Source organism: Castor canadensis, chromosome 11 (assembly GCF_047511655.1).
Source record: "Castor canadensis chromosome 11, mCasCan1.hap1v2, whole genome shotgun sequence".
NCBI lineage: Eukaryota > Metazoa > Chordata > Mammalia > Rodentia > Castoridae > Castor > Castor canadensis.
In genome coordinates, this window is record NC_133396.1 from 142,134,360 (window position 1) to 142,156,148 (window position 21,789).

General features: G+C 49.0%; 2 protein-coding genes and 1 long non-coding RNA gene across 5 annotated transcripts in view; 1 reads left to right on the plus strand and 2 right to left on the minus strand.

The window, feature by feature from the left end:
* Ephx1 (epoxide hydrolase 1) overlaps positions 1–3,527 on the minus strand; it is a 31,954-nt gene extending 28,427 nt beyond the window's left edge. Inside the window, exon 1 of the mRNA XM_020171506.2 lies at positions 3,389–3,527. Coding sequence (XP_020027095.2) covers positions 3,389–3,509 — 121 coding nt within the window. The 5' untranslated portion in view covers positions 3,510–3,527. The remainder of the gene's footprint in view (positions 1–3,388) is intronic.
* Positions 3,528–5,141: 1,614 nt separating this feature from the next.
* On the minus strand, positions 5,142–15,293 carry Srp9 (signal recognition particle 9). 3 transcript variants are annotated; one of them, XR_012439121.1, is made up of 4 exons: positions 14,637–15,026; positions 11,502–11,570; positions 10,294–10,467; positions 5,142–6,960 (listed from the first exon to the last, which is right to left on the minus strand). XR_012439121.1 is itself a non-coding variant. In XM_020171509.2 (3 exons), the coding sequence occupies exons 1-3, from the start codon at positions 14,706–14,708 to the stop codon at positions 10,345–10,347; spliced, it is 264 nt and encodes an 87-aa protein (XP_020027098.1). In that variant the 5' UTR covers positions 14,709–15,275; the 3' UTR covers positions 10,326–10,344. The 3 variants fall into 3 exon arrangements, 2 of the variants coding, with proteins under 2 accessions (XP_020027098.1, XP_073904957.1); XM_020171509.2 differs by lacking the exon at positions 5,142–6,960 and having other exon boundaries at positions 10,326–10,467; positions 14,637–15,275; XM_074048856.1 differs by lacking the exon at positions 5,142–6,960 and having other exon boundaries at positions 10,426–10,810; positions 14,637–15,293.
* Positions 15,294–15,712: 419 nt separating this feature from the next.
* Positions 15,713–21,282, plus strand: LOC141414000 (uncharacterized). Its single transcript, XR_012439123.1, has 2 exons — positions 15,713–19,185; positions 20,292–21,282. It is a non-coding gene; the product is annotated as an uncharacterized lncRNA (long non-coding RNA).
* The last annotated feature ends 507 nt before the right edge of the window (positions 21,283–21,789 follow it).

Genomic DNA, 21,789 nt, shown 5'->3' on the forward strand with positions numbered 1-21,789 from the left:
GGCCGACGCTTTGCCCCAATTCCTGATCCTCAGCCCCTACACTCATCATTATTAAAGAAAAAATGGGAGAATGATAGAACAATAATGTCGCCATTTATAACTGGCAGCCATTTTATCCTCAGACCTCACTTGAGAAACTTCCAAGGACAGCCCCGCCCTTAACAGAAATTCCCCCGCTCTAAGACAGCCCCACCCCTACCAGAGACTCCCGTGCACGCGCTAACTTCCTTAACGCCCCCTTCTATAAAAGCCACGCCTGGCCCAGAATCGCTGCTGTGCCATTTTTCCCAGCCAGCCTGGCAGTTCGAGCCTGCCATTAAACTTTGCTCTTGGACGTGAGACTTTTCTCATGAGCTTTCTTTGTGAGCGGCGTTTTTCCTAACATGCCACCTGCTCATTCTCTATCCAGTCTCTATCCTCCGTGTATGCACAGGGACAGCCTATGGCCTCAGCTTCAAGACAACAGCCAGGTGGCCTATGGGAGGCATGCTCAGGGCCCTTCCTTGGCAGGATATGGCCAGGCACCCACAACCCAAACAGAGCAAAGAGAGGCCCTGAACTGACATGGTGGCACAACAGGAACCATGGATTCAGGTAATGACTGACCCTCAGAAGTGAGGACTGAAAATGAAGTTCAGCCAGGCCTTCCTTAAGTCCACCCGGCCAGGAAGCACCTGAGAGGAGGCCGCTCATGTTCCCAGTGTTCATCAGCCTCCTAAGAACGGCCACAAACGTCTGTCTGACTCCAGGGAAGGGCACTTTCCCCAACCTTGCACTGAGTCCAGCAGTAGAACACAGTGACAGTGCTGTCAGGTGTGCTGTCCGGTGCAGGCCTCGAAGCCAAGGGGCTGAAGGAGAGTGGAGCAGCTGCTCTGGGGGAGAGGAGTGTCCCCTGAGCCTACTTGCGCAATCGCTGGCAGGGCTCTGGTTTGTGACCAAGGAGAGGACCCCTGGCTTTTCTGGGCCACCACAAGCCACAGGAGAGGTTGGTGCCTTGCTTCCTTCTTGGGGGACTGTAGTGGCTTCTGCCTGCGGCTACCTCCCCACTGAAGGCCACAGAAGACACCAAGCCAGGCCCAGGCCAGCACCTGGCACAGGCAGCCACAGAGGATCTGTGGTCTGGGTGGAACCCACCTGGTGTCACCTTACCACTCCACTTGTTCTGTCCTCAGTGTACCCTTCAGAGGCGTGGGTGCTGAGACCCACCAAGCCCACCACAACCCACCTGCATACTTCCTCTCCTGAGTGTCCTGGGACTTCTCATTATAGAGCCACCCTACAGCACCTGCAGGAGCCACAGTGTCCTGCTGGCCTCCTTGCTCTGCCGAGGCCCAGGAGGGAAACTGCCAGGTCTACTTTCCAGGCCCTTCCTCTTTCCACATCTCCCCACAGAGGAACAGATGCTAATTATGGGGTGCAGGCTGCTCAGAGGTGGTCAGAGCCCAGCTCTTTGTGGCCCTGGCCACCACAGGCAGGCTCCATGGGCCAGTCTCTGGGCCTCTATGCAGCGGGAGACCGCGCTGGCCACCGTTCTCACTCTGTCCTCAGTGTGTTCTATGCTCTGGGCTCTCTTGACACAGAATTGAGATAGGGAGTCTGGCAGCCTCTACCCCTCACATACCTGGGTTTGGGCCAGGATGCCGGGGAAAGAATGGAGTTGCCAGTTGTGCAACAACTGTGCCCAGGCATGTCCACCCTTCTGTGGACAGGAGCAGCACTGGGTACTTGTGCTGGGTGTGGAACCTGGCAACACGAACTGGGGAGGTGCCCCACTTCATCCTGTGTGGCCAGCATTCCCTTCCTCTAAAGGTCCGTGTCCACCGAACCCTCCCTCTGTTCTGGACAACCCTCTCTATCACCTGCCCTCACTGCAGCACAGCCAGGCGGGTGGGGCCATGTGGAGAGGGGAGCCTGGGGGTGTTTCAGGTGGTACTGAGTTAACCAGACTGCCTTGCTGAGAGTTCTTTTTGTGGAAGGGGTCCCCTTTACCTGAAATGTAAGGGTCCTCTCACTGACAGGTTGGCATGTATACCACACCTTGGTCTACAGTCTGCACACCTGAACATAAACGTCATCCATGCTTGGCACACTCCTGCCAAGATGTCAGGACCTTTACTCTTCCCTCAGCCTGGTCCCATAACCACAGAGCACAGTCACTCCCTATCTCCTTCAAATGTCACCTCTCAGTGGGGCCCTCTCTCTTCACCCAACACTTTCCCGATCTCTCTCTTTAATGCTTTGTTTCTCCATAGCACACTGCATCATCTAATATAATTTATACTTTACAAACTTGTTTTATTGCCCTGTCCAGAAAATCCCATGAAGAGCAGCGTGAGACCCTACAGCCCAGTCTCAAGGCACTGCCCCAGTGGACCACTTCCTGGGGAAAGTGAGCTGCCCTCACATGGAGCTTCTCGTGCGGATGTTTGTGACAAGAAAACTGCTGGCCACTCCCAAGTTGTTTGGAGCTTGCTAGCTCTGCTGGAGGGGGCCTGCGGGATCCGGCTCCCTGAAGAACACACCAACACCCAGGAACTGCGCTCCCGCGGGACAGTGTGGCTCCTGAAGATGTCCGTTGGCCTCCGGATGAATTCGGAGGAGGCCGCGCAGTTGCAGGAAAGCACCGACCCCACAGCAGTATCCAAATCCCACCACTGCTGGGTCTTGGGGCTGACCTGTGACCGTCCACCTGGGAGGTTTGTCACTTGTATCACCCAGGGTTCTGCCGCCACAGCCCAAGCAGGTGGCATCCGCCAAGCCTGGGGCCCCGCAGGGCTGGCCAGCTGGCAGAGCCCAAGTTTAAACCTCAGGAGCGGGCGTCGCGCGCCACTCAAAAAAGTGTCAAAGTTAGGATCGCAGCATTGCTAAAGGAAGACGCACGCGCGCGCGCAGACACACAACACTTAGGACACATGCGCGCGCGCGCACACAGCACTTAGGACACATGCGCGCGCACAGAGCTTTGGACTCACGCGCGCACAGTGCTTAGGGAACGCGCGCGCGAGCAGCACTGAGGACCCGCGCATACACATACGGTGCTTGGAAACACGCACGCGCACACAGCACTCAGGCCTCTCTCGCTCGCGCGCGCGCGCACCCTGCGCACACACATTGGCACGCGGGCTCAAAAGCGGCAGAAAGCTCACACAGACGCTTCGCCGTGAACTCGCACCTGTCGGGCAGACCGGCGGGCGACTCGGGTCTCCGCCGCCCTGCCACTCAAGACCGCTGGCTTCCCGGGCTTCTAACGCCCGTTAACTTTTTTTTTTTTCCGACACAGGGGCTCACCGTGTCCCCCGACTGGCTTGGACCTCCCGGTCCTCTCGCCCTGGTTCCCACACAGAACCGCGGCGCCGATCCGCCCCTCCCGCCCCAGCCGGGCGCTTACTGTATCTTACGGTCCTTGGGCTCCCGCTCCTCCGCGTCTCCGGCCGCAGTTCTGCCCCGCCCCGACCTCCGATTGAGCAGTTCTGCCCTGCGCCTTCCCAAGGCTCCGCCTCCGCAGGCATCCCCACCCGAGGCCTCTGTTAGATGTCCTCCGGGCAGTTCGCTGCCATCGCGTTGTGCAGGCTAAACACAAAGACGAGATCGTCTTTGAACAACCAGGCTTCACCGCGGGGATCCACGATGCATTCCGCGCGGGCGCCTCGGGTCTGGAAGAGGCCGGGCCTGGATCGCGGTCACTACGACCCTGGGTTTCTGGCTCATCTCCCACCCGCGGATTAGCACACCTGCCCTCACCTGCGTGGCCCGACTAGCACCCTGGTCCCCGCCAACAGCCTCGGGTGGTGCTTCTGCCACGGCATCCTCATCATCAGGCTACGAAGTCAGGCAGGGCCCGTTGCACACACTTCAGGATGAAATCGCCAAGCCACACACACCCCACCCTGGGCCTCCAACCTCGCGGCTCATCAAGAACTCCATTTAAATGAGTTTCTGACCAACAATCACATTCAGCTCATTCCCACCTTCAAGCCTTTGCCTATGCAGTACCTGTGGATAGGATGCCCTATCTAAAGGCTTTTCAAACATAGAAACAAGCCTGCCCCCAGATGGAAGCTTCACTCCTGGTCTGCATACCCTTCCCTGGTTATCTTCCATCCAGAGTGAAATCTAACACTGCAAAATATCTCTAAGTACAACTTACACAGAGGCAGTCCAGAAACAAATAGGTCAGAGTTCAACTCAGCAGGGCAAAATTTAAACAAATTTTCCCTTTTGGTCAAAAGCTACTAAAAAGTCCAAAGAGTAAAAGAATGAGTATAGTATGACCTGTAGAACAGTAATAAAAAATAGAACAAAAGTTGTTCCTCTATATAAACTTGTACTTTTCAGATGCTATAGTTTCAATCTTGTGGTCCCCCAAACGTGCATGTGTTAAAAACTTGGTCCCACCCAGGACGTGGAACCCTTAACAGGGTGGGCCCAGTCGGAAGTATCCCCAGTAGGAAGTATTCACTGTGAGTGTGCCCCGTTTCTCTTCCTCTTTTACTTCTGTGGCCACTAAGTGAGTAATTTTGTTCTGCTATATCCTCCATCATGTACCACCAGAGGCCCAAACCGACCAGGCCAACTGACCATGGACTGAGACCTCTAAAACTGAAAGCCAAAACCTTTTTTAAGTTGATTATCTGGGAGTACTTGATAGTTCAACAGAAAGCTAACACACCAGGTATGAAAAATGAGTGGGGGACATTTCGAACAAAAGGTGGACGACCTTTCCTGATTTCCCAGGAGCACAAGCCTTGAATGGTATAATAGCAGGCATCTGTAATTCCAGCTCTTGGGAACACAAGTTCAAGCCAGCTGGGCAATATAAAATCTTTCTAACATTACAAAACAAGCCACCGGCTGGTTATTCCTGCTAATCCAAGTTCCTGAGGGGGCAAGGAGCAGGAGGTTTGAGGTTTGAGGTCAGTCCAGGAAAACAGTTTGAGACCCTAGCTCCAAAATATCCAACACAAAAAATGGCTGGTGGGGTGGTTCAAGTGGGAGAGCACTGGTATAGCATGAGGCCGAGTTCAAACCCCAGTACTGCAACACACACACACACACACACACACACACACACACACACACACACAAAGAAAACATTTACATGAAAAATGCACAATACAAATAGAATCATAAGGAAACATGAGACAGGTTAAGAAACATTTTGGAACCATGTGTGGCAGTGTACATCTGTAGTCCCAGCACTCAGGAGGCTGAGACAGGAGGATGGAGGTGGAGGCAGCCAGGGCTATCTGGTCACTCAGCCCAACACCATCTCACACAGAGTAGTGGTGGAGGGCAGAGCATCATGTGGGATGGGTATGCATTCTAGCCCATTACTGGGGCACAGACAAGAGCTCTGAGGTTTAAAGAAGTCAGAACAGTGGGAGAAGTATGTATAAACAGTCCTGGAAAGAAGTGTAGTCTGCTCCTTATCTCAGTCCAGGTACCGAGAAGGAAGGAGTTTTGGAGAAGTTATTGCTGTCATCACTTGAGAGGAGCAACCTGGTTCCCACGAGATGCTTACTCCTGCTCCAGGGTGTGGCCTCACCATTCTAGGTAATTGTCCTCATTTGGGTGGTCTGTCCTTCAAGGTTCTGTGTTCCTTCCCTTGGGGGTAGTTTCAGTTCCTCCTCATAAAGATGCCGTTGATCATTTTGGAACCCAAAGTGATTGCAGGACCTCAGTAAAGGAGACAGATGTAACGTGGAGGCTGGGTGCCAAGCTTGTATCCTGCTTTCAGTTAACTTGTGGGTCCAAGCAAGCAGTCGATGCTTTTCAGGAAAAACTCTTCCTAAAAACCTATTTTAATTTCATTTTAAATATTGATTGTGTGTGTGTGTGTGTGTGTGTGTGTGTGCGTTGGGGCTGATGTGTGCTGGGGTTTGAACTCAGAGCCTTGTGCTCTACCAGTTGAGCCACGTTCCCAGCCTCCACGGTTAAAAAAATTTATTTCCATACTCAGAATTCCAGTCTACTGGGAAGAATTTTACCACTTCAGGTGAAATGTGGAAAACTTACAACACATCCCTTTACCTTTTGCCTTTGTTATTCATGTCAGTGTTTTTGGTTTTCTTGCAGAAGTGCTCTACCACTGAGCTATTCCGTTTATTCAGGAATTAAATGTACGCTAGGAACTCCAGAAGTCTACTGCTTTAATCCAGATGGTTATCGTTTCTGTTGTTACTTTTTGTGTAGTGTTTCAATTCCCCTTGTCATTTCCCTTCTGCTGGAGGGACTTGCTGCAGAGCCTCTTTTTACATGATGATGGAAGTAACTACCCTTCATGCTCCTCTTCTCTTGTTGTCTTAGGAATGACTGCTTCTGTGATTTCAGATGAGAATCACTACTTCCCATAAGTGGTGTGTTGTTTTCCTCTGGCTGCTCACAAAATGGCTAATTTTCACCTGCTTCATTACCATTATTTAGGCATGAATTAGAGCTTCTTCAACCCCAGAAGGTTCTCACAAAATAATTCTTCAAATGCTGTTTTAAGTCTTTTGTTTTTTTCGGTGCTGAGGACTGAACTCAGGGCCCTCATCTTTTTGTCAGCACCGTATTTTCTCCTTCCTGAAATACTGATGGCACAAATGTTAGATCTTCCGTTATCGTCCAACAGAGCTCTGAAGCTCTGTTCATGGTTTTGGTTTATCTCCTTCATTCATTCTAACAGTCTACTCAGTGAGCTTTAAATTTTGTTTTTTTTTTTTTTAGTTCTAAAATTTCCACTTAATTCATTTTTGTACCATTTATTTCTTTATTGAGATTGTTTTGAAAAGCATTCATAATTACCTGTTGAAGCACTTTTTAAATAGTTACTTTAATGTCTTTTTCAGGTAATTTCAACGTCTGTGACATCTCGGTGCTGCGATCTGTTGTCTTCCAATTTCTGGACACAGTGACTGGTTCTCGATCAACTCATGGGTTTTGTGCATGTTGTTATTAAACTCTTGTCTTCTTCACACCCTATGGAGGATATGAATTTTAGTTTGATTGTGCAAGCAACCACAAGTCATATTCCAACCTGTCTTTTGTTGGCTGTGGGTCTAGTGTCCGTTCAACATTCAAAACCTCCACTGTACTATTTGGATCTACAGTATTTGGAACACCTTCAGATTGTCATCCTGTTAGATTATGGGTGGTGGTCTGTCTGTCTGCTCACTTCTTTTTAAGTCTTTGGTATGCTGAGTAAGGCTACATCTATACACATGTGTAGTTTGGCAGGTGAACCCAGAAATTCATAAGTAACTTTATGTACAAGTTCCTTCCTCTTTGTGATCTCCCCTGGATCTTCTAGGTCCCTGTGATTGCTCTCTGGCAGGAAGACTGAAGCTTAACTAACCTGTGTTCTTCTGTCACTGTGCTTGTGCCCAGGGCCTCATGGACAGAAGACAGGAAAAAAGCATGGGGATTGGCACCCACACTTGGAAACACAACTCTACTGAAAGGTCCTTATCTTTGGAGTTCTGCTCCTGCAGACCACCACCATGGGACTGCTTGGAGAATGGGACGTAAGACACAGAAAGGAAAATAAAAGGATTCTGCACTCTATTAGAATTCCCCATTCCACCCGAGCCAGACCTGGAGGGCTTCTGGTACCCAGTACTTCCTCTGTGCAGGGCTCCAGAAGGGAGAAAAAGGGTAGACTCAACACTGGTTTAGCAGTACTTCAAATTCTAGTCTTTCCCCCATTCTACCTTCTACCATTTTCTTCTCAGAGTCCTTCAGTACCAGTCATACATTCACAGTGCGAGACCCACAGTGGAAAGTGCCTTCCACATCTTATCTAGAATTAGCCCAGCTGGTACCTTTAATGTAAGAAAGATAGATGAAAGCCGGGCACAGTGACTCATGACTACAATCCTAGCTACTTGGGAGACTGAGATGGGGAGGATCACAGTTCCATCCAGCCTGGGCAAAAAGTGCCTGAGATGCCATCTCAACAAAAAAATGAGGTATGGTGGTACAGGCCCGTCATCTCAGTGATGGTGAGAAATGTAAAACAGGAGGCTCCACATCCAGGCTTGCCTGGGCAAAAAGGACCAGCAGCATGTCAAAGCTCTAAGAGCACCTGCCTAGCAAGTCCTGAGTTCAAGCCTTAATACTGCCAAAAGGAAAAAAAAAGAGGATAAGACATAAATTCTATGTAGAAGACGAAAATGACACTTTCTTTGTGTTTTGTGTAGGAATTTGGTTTTTCATTTTTAGCAGGCAGGAACAGACCTCCTACTTACTGTTCTTGGCAATGAATTTCTTTCACGAAGACTCATTTTGAATCAGTTTTAGAACACTTTCAGGACTGTTACCATCAGAGTCAATGTTAGATTTTTCTAGGAGCAACAGATGATACTAACTGTAAAATGCTGCCAACACTGCATCTAATCAATGACTTAGCACTGTAGCAAAAGGATTTTGTTTTTAAGATACAAAGTTGGCAGGCTAGGTAATCCCTGGAAGGCAGAAGCCAACACTTCAGAATAAAGAACAATTGCAGTGTACCAGCAAAGTTCAATGGGCTATGGGCTCTGGAAGAGTGGACCTTTTGATCAATTGTGTCACAGAACGGTTTGCTAAAAAGAAATCTAGAAAAGTGATTATAACAGCAAGAAATACTTGATAAAAGAATTCACAATGTTACAATTTGGTTTTTTATTATGTATATGGTCTCTAATTTTGTTTTGACAACCAGTAAGAGGCATAGTTCAGGAGAAAAGGCAGGTGTTACCTGTAGGTATCATGTGATAAAGAGCTCGTTACTTACCGATTCCCCTGAAGTAGTAATCACAACAATCACAGTAACAACAGCTACTATGCACTGAGATTTATTATGTTTTAGACACTGAGCTAAAAATCTTTAAATGGATCAGGCCATTTAATTCTCCTAACAGTCCAATAATGAAGGTATAACTATCCACTCAATGTTCAGAGAGGAAAACAAGGGCTTATAGAATTACCTTCTCTAAGAACAGGTAGGAAATAGTGGAGGCAAGATTGCAACCTGGGAGGTCGGCCTTGGCACCTCTGCTCTGAACAATTCTGCTGTAAGTTACGAGGACTCAAAGACTCAAAAGTTAGTCCCTCTGTTCCAAGTGGTCTCTATGAAGTAGTACTAGGAAGCAGAAGCTGTACATGAGAAAAAGGCCAGCCCCCCCAACCCCATTAGTTCTGGGGGAAATCTGAGGCCAAAACACCCAGGAACTACTTCATAGCACTTTCCCCATGCAATAAAACAACCTAGCTCAAAGAAAGTCATACAGTTTAAAAAAAAAAAAAAAAAAAAGGCTGAGAAAAATAACAAAAATGTTTGCTTTCAGCATCACTAGGTTCACAGAGGGTAAGTGAGTATGGTACACTCTAGTCAAGGAATCAGTACTTCTTGAGAAGTTAAAAATTCAACAAAAACAATATATATTTACGTAATAGTTTATTTATTGACCTCCCTGAAACATGCCAAAATTCTTAAGGCTAATGGAACTTTCCATGCTAAAATGTTCAACATGACAAATGTCTACAAAAACTGTTTTACTGTAATACCTTCACTTGATGAAGCAACCTAGGAATATTACTTTAAGATGGTCAAATCAAAGTACACATACAGGATCTGTATGAAAGGATATCACACTTCTGGCTTACTGGAATTCACTCATGCTTAACACTTTAGTGTTAGGAATGATCCTGGGCCCATCTGAGAAACTACAGGTGGAAATAGGAAATACTGTGGAATATGGTGGTTTCAGTCCATTGGAGTCATTGTCATTCTGTTCATGCATTCCAGTAACTGCTTGTTTTTGATTACTGAAAACCAGGTTGTAAGTTCTGCTCAACAAATTGACAATACGAATGCCTAACATTCAAATTAAAGTTCAATCCAGAAAGCCTGAAGTAAAGCCCACTTGTTATTCACAACTGAGACTGTACTACCACATATGGCATCCTACAGTGCACAGCTGATGTATTTATTTGCTGTTAATAGTACACATTTTGCCCCAAAAAATCCAGAAAAAGGGTCATGTTCAATTTTCTCTTAAACAGAAATGAACTGAATTTTAGGAAGAGTTGCTTTTGATGGTATTTCATTATCAAATTACTGACGTAAATTCACCGGAAGTCACATATATTTGGCTCAACATCAAATATTATGTCAAAAGTTTGAGAAAATGAATCTTGTTCCGTTTCCAAAAATAAACAAAGGCCTTCTAACAAAGCACTTACATTCCTAGCAATCTGAAGCAAACATTAAGCACAAAAACAAACCCTCTCAGCTTTCAAGTAGCCCTTTAGTTCTGCCCCAGCACTTACTCAAATTCAAGACATTTACTCTCTAAACACGACAGTCTTCACGTCCACCGTTCAGTCCGTTTCCGCCGAGGTGACGGCCCGGGACTCCTTGGCCACCATCAGGCGCATTAGCTGACTGTGGAATTTCTCAATCTTCTTCACATCTTGAGCTTGTTCTGTTCTGTACAGCAAACACTGCCAGGGATCACACAGCACACGCTCACTAAGTGGTCTAGATACTGGCAAGGTGGGGTCATACAATTGCTTAAAATGCGGGAGTCCTTCCTGCCATTGTTTCTTCTGCCTTTTTCTGGATGGCAAAGAGCCAGACAGAGAGGAGCTGATAAGCTCCAGTCCGCACAGGCTAACTCTGAGGGGTACGAGAGGCAAGGATACTCAACTTCAGGGTCAGTCAGAAGTCAGAGGAAAAGCGGGAGCTAAACGCAGGAATCTGCAAGTAGGCACAGTCACAGGCAGTACTGGACTTGAGAATGGACTGCTCTGTCAGTGGTATGAAAAGACAACCAAGGACTGAATCCTGAGGAAACAAGGTATCCATGGGAGAACAAGAAAGAAACAACACAGAAAAATACTGTCAAGACAAAATGGAGCCACAGTACCGGGATAATAACTTCCACGAGAGGAGGAGTCTCGTATCAAAAGTGACAAGATCAAGCCAAAAATGAGCTGAAGGGACCACCGGATCAGAGAATTAAGGCACTGCTGGTGAGATCTCACCAAGAGCTGTGTCAGTGGAGTGCTGAACGCAGACAGCAGGTAACACAGGGCACAGGAATAAAGGGGACTTGAGGGAGGTCAGGAAGGAGAGTTACTGTAAACTAGTGTTTTACATCTCACACATGAAAAGGGAAACCTCTGCTGGCTCATATGCAGAGGACCCTTACACAGTTCTTCTTGCCTGAGGTCTGAAGAGAACAATTTTTTTTAGTGGTACTGGGGTTTGAATTCAGGATCTCACTCTCAAGCAGGGAGGTGCTCTCTGCTTGAGCCCCTCTGCCAGCCCTGAAGAGAGCAACTGCTAATGAAGCAAGATAAATTATTTCTTCAGAGTCTGTAAACATAGGTTTTAGGATGAGGTTTCCAGTTTGGAATGAGATGTACAATAAGCATAAAATGGGTAATCTGCATAAATGCTATGAAATAACTTCAAACAAATGATCAAGCCACAGAAATCTGAAAAAATGTAACAAATAAAAATGTGTACTTACAACTGAGTCATCTGTTACTTTAATGCATAAATTCCCATCAGCATGCCTATATTTGAGAACCACACGTACCTGCAAACAAACAAACAAAATACATGTATAGAAACTGTCTTTCATAAATATGTCTTTAGATGGGCTGAAAAAGTATCCTTTTAAAACATCTAAAGGCACTTGTAATATTATCACTACTGAAATGATATTTTAAAACAAACAAACAAAAAACCTCAGCCATTTTAGCTCATTCCTAGTTCTACACTTTTTTTTTAAAAGTCTTTAAAAAATGCATATTGTATTTGCAGAGATGTCCCAAAACACATCAGGTTGTCTGTGGGGTGTCTTGGCATCTCTTGCTGTTCAGAATATACATCACAGGCAGAGTGGCTCAAGTAGTAGAGCACCTGCCTAGTAAGCATGAGGCCCTGAGTTAAACCCTAGCATTGCCAAAAAAAAAAAAAAAAAAGAAAAACATAAAAGAATATCCATCAGCACACCTTGCCACAGAGGAATGACATTAACAGAATGAAAAACGAGTTAGCTGAGATGACTAAAGTCCAAACCCATTCTTCAGAAAACAGTGCTGCGGTCCAGCTCCTACTCTGCCCTTTTTCCATGCTCTCAGGAGGCAGGTTCAGATACAGTGTTCATAAAAGCACGTCTTTATCAAGAAGGCAGAATGAAGGCATTATTACCTAGTGGCAGAATTCTACCTTGAAAAGAAATCTCCACCAACGACTTTTCCAAACACTGACATACTCTAGAACACTGAATGCCAAGCTATTCCGTATTCTACAGTAAGCAGCCAAGACATCATTCAGGAGTTAGCATATTCCTGTAAGACAGTACCCAGTGACTCTCGACCCCTTTCAACCTTTTGCTTTAATGATGGATGCAAGCATAGCGATGGCAGCAGTGACTTTTTGCAAACCACAACCTGTTTTAAAGATTGCTAAGAATGGAGGAGCTAAAAAAGGACAAAGCGTTACACGTCTTTGAGATTTGTCTTGGTGAGGGAAGAGAGGATACTCATCCAACACTTAAGATACGAAATACAGAACAGTCAAGCTACGTTAGGATATTTAATCCATTTACTGACCTATTAAACTAACGAAGTGAAAGACTTCTCTAGAGACTAAAATTCAGAAATATAATAAGCATGGCATCTACCTGAAGTGTTAACTTTCAGTGAGAAGAATACTCACTGCTCTCCCCGGGAGAGAGCAGCTACAGGGCTTTGTGATGCTGTAAGACAGTGTCCACTGTGTAACTCAAGAGGTGCCTGAGTCTCTAAGAAGCCAAGAGTCTTACCCTCTTTCCAACTCTGAATCCAACCAGCAAAGTAACCAGAATATTAGAAGGCAGCACTGGTGGTTCAGTGGTAAAATTCTTGTCTTCCAAAATTACCAAAACCCAAGACAAAATGAATTAAACCCTAAAAAGGCACCTACAGATAAAATGCTAAAGGGAGACAACAAACAATTTTATTAGAAGGAAAGAGCCACCTTTTTTAGGAGGTGCTTTTTCCTCTAGGGAAGAAGGTGTGAGAAAGGATGAGAAGCCTTCCGAACAAGTATTTGATTAGCTCTGTAGCCTCACGGAGTCTACAGTTGAGGATAGTAGAATTGATGAGACACAAAGTCAATCTGGAGAGAGTCCAGCAATTGCCTGGTAAGCCAGTCAATCAGTAGCAGTTTTTTTAATCTAAAAAACTTTTAAAACATTTTTTTTTAATGTGGTACTGGAACTCAGGGCCTCACACTTGCTATGTAAGTGTTCTACTAATTGAGCCGCACCCCCACGTCCTTTTGCTTTTTACTGTTTTTCAGATAGGGTCTCTCACTAACCTTGCCCAGGTTGGACTACAACTGTGATTCTCTCCCCTCTCCCACCCGAGTAGCTGGGACCACAGGCACACACCACCACGCCTGGCTTGTTTCTCAAATAGCATCCTGTTAACTTTCGCATGGACTGGCCTGTCATCCTCCTGTCTCTGCCTCCTGAGTAGGTGGGATTACAGGATAGACCCACAGCCCCTTCTGAAGAACCAGTTTTTAAGCAGGAGAGGGAGAATTCAATTTCTGTTTAGACAGTCCTGCTGGGACTTAGAGAGGGACGAGGCAAGCATCACACACCAACAAAGAAGCAGTTATAGGATCCACCTGAAATGCCATTTCCAATTAGAGCAGTGCAGGCAACAGTGGCAAAGAAGAAAGGACACGATCATCAGGTTAAATGTGCTGGGGACAGAAGACAGCATTTAGAAAACAAAGTCCAGAGTCCTTACAAAATTTCTTCTTCAGCCCTGGTAGAAACAGAATGGACTTGCGTTCAGAGCCCTGGATTTTTATTTTGGCCTAATCTCTTAGAAACAAGGTAAGCCATTTTTGGTACTTAACTGTTTAACACCCATCACATACACATTTGGGAAATGGCCAACACATACAAGGCACTCAACAGAACTGCAGATCACGCTCTTCCCACTCACGCATCCCTTCTCTCGTCCCCTCACCCCAATAACCACTCTAAAACTATCAGCAGGGTATCACCAGGATTCAGTTTTATAGCTGGGTAAAAAGATGAACGGTCCTCCCTCCCTAGTCTGTTTTAGACAAGCTCTCTTCAGTGGTGGGCTGCAGCTACTACTTTAATTTTATTTCATTTCCCCCCGTACATTTGGAAAGATTTTAGTTTACAACGTGGGTACTTCCGGACGGCCGCTAAGGAGGGACTGTGCACTCCGCCAGCCCCGGTAGCTCTTAGGAACACACCATGTTCGCCACTGATCTCCAGAGATCGCACACAGGAAGCCCCGAGCCCAGCTGGGAAGCTCGCTCGTCCACTGCTTTCCGCGTTCCCCGTCCGGACCACGCGCTCACCGCACACGCGCGCACCGCGGCCTCCAGCAGCACCGGCCCTCGGGGGGCGGCAGCTCGCCTCGGGGTTGTCACCGGCGCTCACGGCGGGGCGCGGAGTGGGGAAAGTGTCCTGGTGCTCCCACGGCCGCTGACCCCCAAGGAGGAACCACCCCGCCATGCCAGGGAACGACGGGCCCCGTTTCGCACCGGGCGTGGGGGGAACCGGAACCGGAACCGGAGCCGCAGGGAGACACCTGACCCGGGCCGGGCACCGCCAGCGCCTTACCTTCATCGGGTCGGCGAGGTAGAGCTTCTCGGCCGCGCGGCTGAACTCCTCCCAGGTCTGGTACTGCGGCATCGTGCCAAGCGCGGAGGGAAGTAGGAGGCAAGGCCGCCGACCCCAGCCGGCGATCCGCCCAGTTACCCCAGCGCTCCCTGCCGCCCCAAGATGGCGGCGCTCCTCGCACCAACGCCTCGCCCCATTGGACAGCCCCGGCCGCGCTCGCCCAATAGGCAGCAGGGATGTTAGCGGGAGGGGGCGGAGCCTGAGCGCGGGCCTCTGGGAGCGGCAGGAGAGCTCCGCCGCCGGGAGACGAAGCTCGGCGTGCGGGTTCCGGGCTGTAATGCCAGCATTGCGGGCTGAAGCAGGAGAGGCTCCACTTCCGGATCAGCCTGGGACACCTCGCAAAGAAAAGGAAAGGAAAGAAGCAGAGAGACAGACGCTGGCTGCCCGAGCGCCCCCTGCAGGGGTGGAGGAGCGACGTTTGTCCTGCTGCTCTGGACTGGACTGCAGTGATTTAGCCAGGTTGCTTTCACAAAGATGAGCGGCTCTGTGATAGGAGGGGGTCTCAGGAATGGAGATGACCAGGTCCCGCCGTCACACAGCCCAGTGAAGGAAGGAGACATACAGAAGTGCACCCCAAAACCTCCTTTGTTGTTTTCTCTTGGGTCAGTGGAGAAGACAAGAATGATCACTCGGCGGGGGCGGGGGGGGGGCGTTCGGAGGTGACGTCAGTGAACAGGTGGGCTGGGAAAGGCAGGACATCTAGGTCCGTGTTAGATCTGCGGTGTACTTCATGCTGTTGGGGGGCGGGGGAGAGCAGAAGCTGTACCATCACTTATGGTAGGATACGAAATTTGAGCTCTGTCCTCCAAGGCAATGTGTGACATGAAGGATAACTTAGTCACCATGGTCCCAGTGCGTGTGGCATGCCAGGAATGCGTCACCATATTTACTTTCTCATCCTAAATATTTATCAAACCCTCTGTACTCAAGGCGTCAAAGAAGATCTTGATCTTTGAATGTTCCCAGGTTTCCTGAATTCAATGCAGGGCAGTCAGGATGAACTAACCTGGTAAGAGAAGCCAACCCAGAAACCGGTTTGCCCAGGCCTCTGAACCAGAGAGGGAGGGAAGGAAACCTGAGCGAGTCCTGCAGCATGCGGGGCTCAGGGCAGCTTCTGCTCAGGGCCCAGCGGAGGGCAGTGGTGTGCCGAGACACCCGAGGGCCTCCTTCTGACAGCTACCCAGCTTCATCTCCCTTTCATGGGAGAGCCTGGGCTTTTAGTTGATGGCCAGGAATTTCCAATCCAGTTTAATTTTGATTCCGTACTGAGCACTGTTCGGGGCTGTTCTTTGCTATGTGAGCGGTGTGAATACACAGACATGCACCAGAAGCTTACAAGCTGATTATAGCAGGAGAGCGTGCGGGCTCTCATCAAAACTCAAGGTAGAAACAAGCCCCACAGGAGCACCTGTCACAACAGGGCACAGATCACTGGGGTTCCAAAGACGTCTGCCATTTCCTGCCTTCCCTGGTGTGGAGGGGGTGAGTGGGGGGAACCTGGGGATGAGACCAACATGAGACAGGATCACACCATGTGACCGTGTGAAATGCTATAAAATTGTCCTCTGTGCTACTGCAGGAGAAGCCCTAGGCGGATCCCCAGGACCCACATTCAGTTCTCTCCTTCAGTTTTTTGTTTTTTATTGTCGGGGGTTAGTGCTGGGGTGGAACCCAGGGTCTTACACGTGCTAGGCAAGTGCTCACCACTGAGCCACACAGGCAACCCATCCTTTCCCCTCCTCCATTCTGTTAGAACCTTGGAGCTGTCTCAGCACTGCCTTGAGACTGGATGGGAAGAAGAGAAGGGAAAGGCAAAAGGTAGGGACAAAAGTCAGGGAGGAAACTAGGCCCTTTCTGGGCAGCGAGTCTCAGGGCTGGGAACAGACTGCATGCAAGCAGGGCCTGCCATCCCACATCAAAGACACCCCCGGATGTATTGCCAAGGTTCTGGAGACCATCTCTCCTGAATGCTGATGTTCTGAGCTTTAATGAGCCTTTTAAGTGAAGCACATTTCAACAAACCAACACACCTCAAAAAACAACAGGAGGAAAACGCCTTGGTTTTTTCCAAGGGTGTTGAGTGAGGTTCTGGGAAGCTTGGGTGGTGCCAAGTGTCCATTGGTGTGCTTGGATAGAAATCAGAGGCAGACTTGAGCAGCAAAGATCAGAAAAGTTTTATTTGCAGAGAAGAGAAAGGAAAGGCGAATTTGGTCATGCAGTCGTACTGGGAAACTGGTAGTCCACTGGGTCAGGTTGAAAATCAGGTTTTGTAGTTTTTTTTATTGCCCGAAGGTAGAGATTTTGGTGCCTTTCTGGCGGAAACATGTTTCTTGGGAAGGAGAAGGGGCGTTTTTTTCCCCCCTGGATAATTGACACCTTTTAGGAATACATGGACCTCCTGCCGTCTGCCCTTCAAGTGCCCCCTCTCAACGGTTGCCCTAACTGCTGTTAGGAACAGGGATGACGGAAGTCTATTTGGTGACTGCTTCCTGGTGAAAGGGTGCGATGAAGGGGTGTCAAGGCTGACCACAGAGGGATTATCGAGGGGACTGTGATAGTAGGTCATTTTCATTTCCATCAGGGGATCTATAGTTTGATGGATTCTAAGCGACAGGCAACAAACTTGACAAGTTGAAAATGGAAGACCCAAACACAAGTAAGAGAATAATGGCAACTATAGGCCTCAGAAAGGGTAGGAACCATGTCTTGCAGACTCTCATAGATGCCAGGCACAGTGGAGATGGTATTTTTTGCCTAGTGCCCGAGAGAGTCCCTGATTTAATTCTGCCTTAAATGTAGGCCCATTATCACTTTTTAAGCTTTTGGGGAGACTGAAGTGAGGGATTATTTCTGTGATCAGAACTTGGACCACCCCCCTAGCATGTTCTGTACTGAAAGGAATGGCCTCTACCCATCCAGTTAATGTGTCTGCCAATACTAACAGTTTTGATTTGGTCCCCCTAGCATATGGGTAAAGTCTAATTGCCAGTCTTCCCTGGGGTAGGACCCCTGTCTCTGGTCCGCTGGCATCTGGAGTCTTTTATTATTGGGATTTTTTTTGGGGGGGTGGCACGTTCCACATCCCTGTACACTTGTTGGGTGTTTCCCTTAATTTAGTCCCCCAAACATTTTGTTGACTGAAACCAAAGTATTGTCTAAGCCCAAATTATAAAGTTGGTGGAGGGTCATAAGAATTTTCCACTGGAGTGCCTTAGGTAGTCATAGCTTCCCTTTAGGGGACTCCCACCAGCCCTGGTAATCTAACTGGTACCCTTGGTCTGAGGCTTGTTTACTTTCCTCTGATCAATATTGCGGTCTCTCTGGAGGAGGGAGAGACCCCTCCCAGAGGAGAGGGCCAGCTGTATATTCCTGCTGCCCTCTTAACTGCCTCATCAGCAGCTTTGTTTCCCTTTGCTATCTTATCTTCCCCTTTTTGGTGACCTCTACAAGGAATCACCAAGACCTCTTTAAGCAACAGAACAGCATCTAGGAGGGCTAGTATGTCATGAGCATGTCTAATGGGAGATCCTGTTGTAGTTAGCATTCCCCTTTCCTTCCAGATGACTGCATGAGCATGCAGGATCAGAAAGCCATACTTAGAGTCTTTATAGATGTTGACTGTCTGTTCTTTTGACATTTTTAGGGCTTCCGTTAGGGCCATTAATTCTGCCAACTGAGCACTTGTATTAGGAGGAAGAGGACCTGATTTGAGGATGCTACATTCTGTTACAACTGCAGATACTGCATGTCTGACACCACTTTTGACAAAGGATCTGCCTTCAGTATATAATTCAAGATTTCTGTTTTTTAAGGGCTGATCAATCAAGTCAGGTTGGGCAACATAATTTTCCATCAGTACCTCCTCACACAGGTGTTCAGAATTGCCCCTGTCTCTGGTAGAAGGGATGCAGGGTTTAGGCTCTGACAGGTTCTTAAAGTGATTTCCATCCCTCCCAGCAGCAGGGCCTGGTATTTAAGTACACAGGTGTCGGACACCCAAAGTCTTCCTTTTGAGTTTAAAATTCTCCATAGGTCATGTGGGGTATAAGCTGCTAGGGGCAGTTTAGGACAAGTGTTTCAGCTTTAGGCACTAGTAGGCTAACTGCAGTGACTCCTCAAAGACATTCTGGCCATCCCTTGGCTACCTGATCTAATTCTTAAGTAACACACTCCCAAGGCCACTCCTTCCTTTTCACAGACATATAATTGAAACTGGTCCTGTGCTGGGAGACCCAGGGCTTGAGCTGTCATGGGCCTTTTTTTTAACTGGTGGGATGCTCTTTTTGATTTGTCATCCCATTTAATAAAAGGCTGGGGATCCTTTTGCGCTACCTTAAGGATCTGATGTAAGGGCCTGGCTTGGTGAGGATGTCCTGGGAATCCAAATTATACAGTATCCTGTCACCCCCAAAAAAGACCTCCAATTGTTTTAGAGTCTTAGGTAGAGGAAACAGATCCTATCTTCTCCTGGATGCCTCCTCCGTTCACAGTAAGCGATCTGTATGTCTTACCCCCGCATGCTGCCCTTTTCCCTCATTGTAAAGGTCCCATCAGAGAGGCTCTGGCCAGTGTGCTTGGTCATCTCTTGACAAACAGAGGTTCCCAGGCCAGGTGGAAGGGAAGTTTCTGAATTAATGTCAGTGGAGAAGGCCTGCCTAGTCCATGTGGATGGTTAGTCCAATCCCCGGCACTCTCTGCACCCCTAATTCCTCTGAGTTTGGGGTTTCATTGCAGCACAGGCACTGCGAGACCCTATTTCCAGATGAAACTTGTCACTGGCCATTCACCTATCTGTGTGAGGTCCTCTGCCAGGTACCAGGAGGTGTCACTTCCTTTAAGTTCAGCAAATGAACAATGCAACTGCTTAAGAGGGGGCCAGTATGTTGGAAAAACAAGAGGGCCTTTCCCTTCCTGGTTCTCCCAGCCTCCAGCCTCCAGCCTCCAGGGTCCTGCCCTAGGTGGAGGTGGATCCCAGAGTCACAAGGTGCTACAGTGTAACTGCTGGCCAACCAGGAAACGTGAGTTTATAACAGTGGTTCATCTCATCAGTGCTTTCCTTGTAGCCATGGGAAGCAGGAACCGAGTCCAGGTACTCTCTTCAGTGTCTGTCCTTGGACAAGCCTCAGAATGTTCTGAGAGCATAATCATCCAGAGACAGCAGGGAAACAGGGCAGGAGGGTGCCTTAGGACCTCCTTCCCAGTCTGGGCTGGGAAATGGGGAGAGCTCTGTGCCCGGGGAGACAGCTGCAGCCTGGGACTGTGGAGGCACAGACGGCACAGACCGCCCCTGCAGGTAGCCTCGTTCCCCATATAGAGCCAGGCTTCTCCCAGATCCCAGTGCTAAGAAGTTCCATTTCCTCTGAGAAATGGAGGAACGTCTTTATTGTCTTCCTCCTGCGTGATCTGGGTGGTGGCCTCTGTTTTGCCCTGGCTGCTGAGAAGTCCAGCACCTGGCACATTTTGGGTTCTAACATCCTAAGATGACGTCATTTCTTTATGTGTCCTCCTGGTGGAAGGAGGAGGGGCGGTAGGGGACGAATGGATGAGTCTCATGCCTTCCACCACCCAAGCACTAACTCTCGTGGTCGCTGGCAGCCCTACGTGCCCCGGATTCTGAATGGTTTGACCTCGGAGAGGACAGCCCTGTCCCCGCAGCAGCAGCAGACCTATGGCGCCATCCGCAACATCAGTGGGACTATCTCTGGGCAGCACTTGGCTCCGAGCCCTGAGGACAGCGTGGCTTCTGCGTACCAGGAGGCGTGAGGGTGGACAAGCTGCAGGTCTCTGCTGGGCTCAGGGAAGCCCTGAAGACTCAGGTGGATAAGGGACTTGAAACCTCAGCCAATTCACAACTGAAGTTCCTGGGGCTTGAACTGAAGGCCTGGAGCTTCATGCTCCCAGCCCTCAGGTCTTCCCAGCTGTTTTAAGCCCCACTGCTCTGTAAAGATGGAGCCAGGAGGGCCTGGGGTCCAGGCCCTTGGCTGAGGGGGTAGGACTGGGACTTCCAGCTTAGAAACATCGGAGAGCCTCGTTTTCTCTGGTCTCAGCAGAAGTTGGTGGAACATCTGCAGCTCTCCTTGCCCTCATTTCTTCACATTTGTTTCTGCCTGCTACGCTCTCACCCCACAAGCCTGCAGCTCTGTGCTGGGACCTGTCCCCAGTGGTTTGTAGCCAAGATCACGTTGGAATTTTGCCCAGCAGGCTGATTATGTTGGATGACAGGGAGAATTGTATCAAGGGTAGACCTCCTCATCCCTCTGAGCACCACACACTGCCCACCCCTCTGCAGGCTGACAGTAAACCAATGACCAAACCCCTGCAGCAGTTGGTCTGAGATGGAGCCTAGATGGGTGTCCTGTGACCCCAGGGCCCCAGCTCGCTGCTCCTCCACATGGCTCTGGAGAGCTGGCCGAGAAGGGATCTGCCCGTGCTGGCTGCAGCAGACCCCTGCCCGCTGTGCACAGACCACCACACCTCACTGTGTTGTGCCTTTTTGTGTCCTGTTGCCAGGAATTCTGTGGCTGGGTCACAGTCAACTTGCAGCAGTCAGGGACAATGAGGACCATTAATAAAATGACTGGTGAGATAGGCCTCTCTGTCTCTGTGGGAGGGTGTGTGTGTGGGGTTCCACCTCCCTGCAGGCTCCATCCAGTCCTCTCCCTGTGTTGGCTTCTTTCAAGGTGGGAGGGCAATGACCAAAGCTGTCCTGGAAGGCAGGAGGACTGTGAAGCAGGCGCAGAGGAGAGGAGTGAGGGGCAGAGATGCCACAGGGACAGGGCCATGGCCTGTCAGCACTATGCAGAGCCCATTTGCCTGCAGGCCTGTCCGGCCTGGGCTTGGCACCTTTCCACACCTGGCCCAGTTCCTCTGCTCCAAGTGGCCTGTGCTCTGGAGGGGTTAGCGATGCCACCAGTCCTTTGGGAACTGGTGGTCTGGGCCAGTGGCCTCATCCCAGCACCCCCACTCATGTCTGCAAGCAGGGCCACAGAAGGCCGCAGTGCCCTCCCAGGACCAGTGCCACCCTCAGTGCTCTCTGAGGGACCCCCCACAGGTGACCTCAGCCCTCTCGCACGTCATTTGCTTCCAGGAGCTC

Coding starts and splice junctions, on each gene's coding strand:
- Srp9 (XM_074048856.1), bottom strand. CDS start 14,708: ATGCCGCAGTACCAGACCTGGGAGGAGTTCAGCCGCGCGGCCGAGAAG. Junction 11,571..14,636: donor ACCTCGCCGACCCGATGAAG/GTAAGGCGCTGG, acceptor GTTTGTTTGCAG/GTACGTGTGGTTCTCAAATA. Junction 10,811..11,501: donor AAGTAACAGATGACTCAGTT/GTAAGTACACAT, acceptor TTGTTTCCTCAG/GATTCAGTCCTTGGTTGTCT.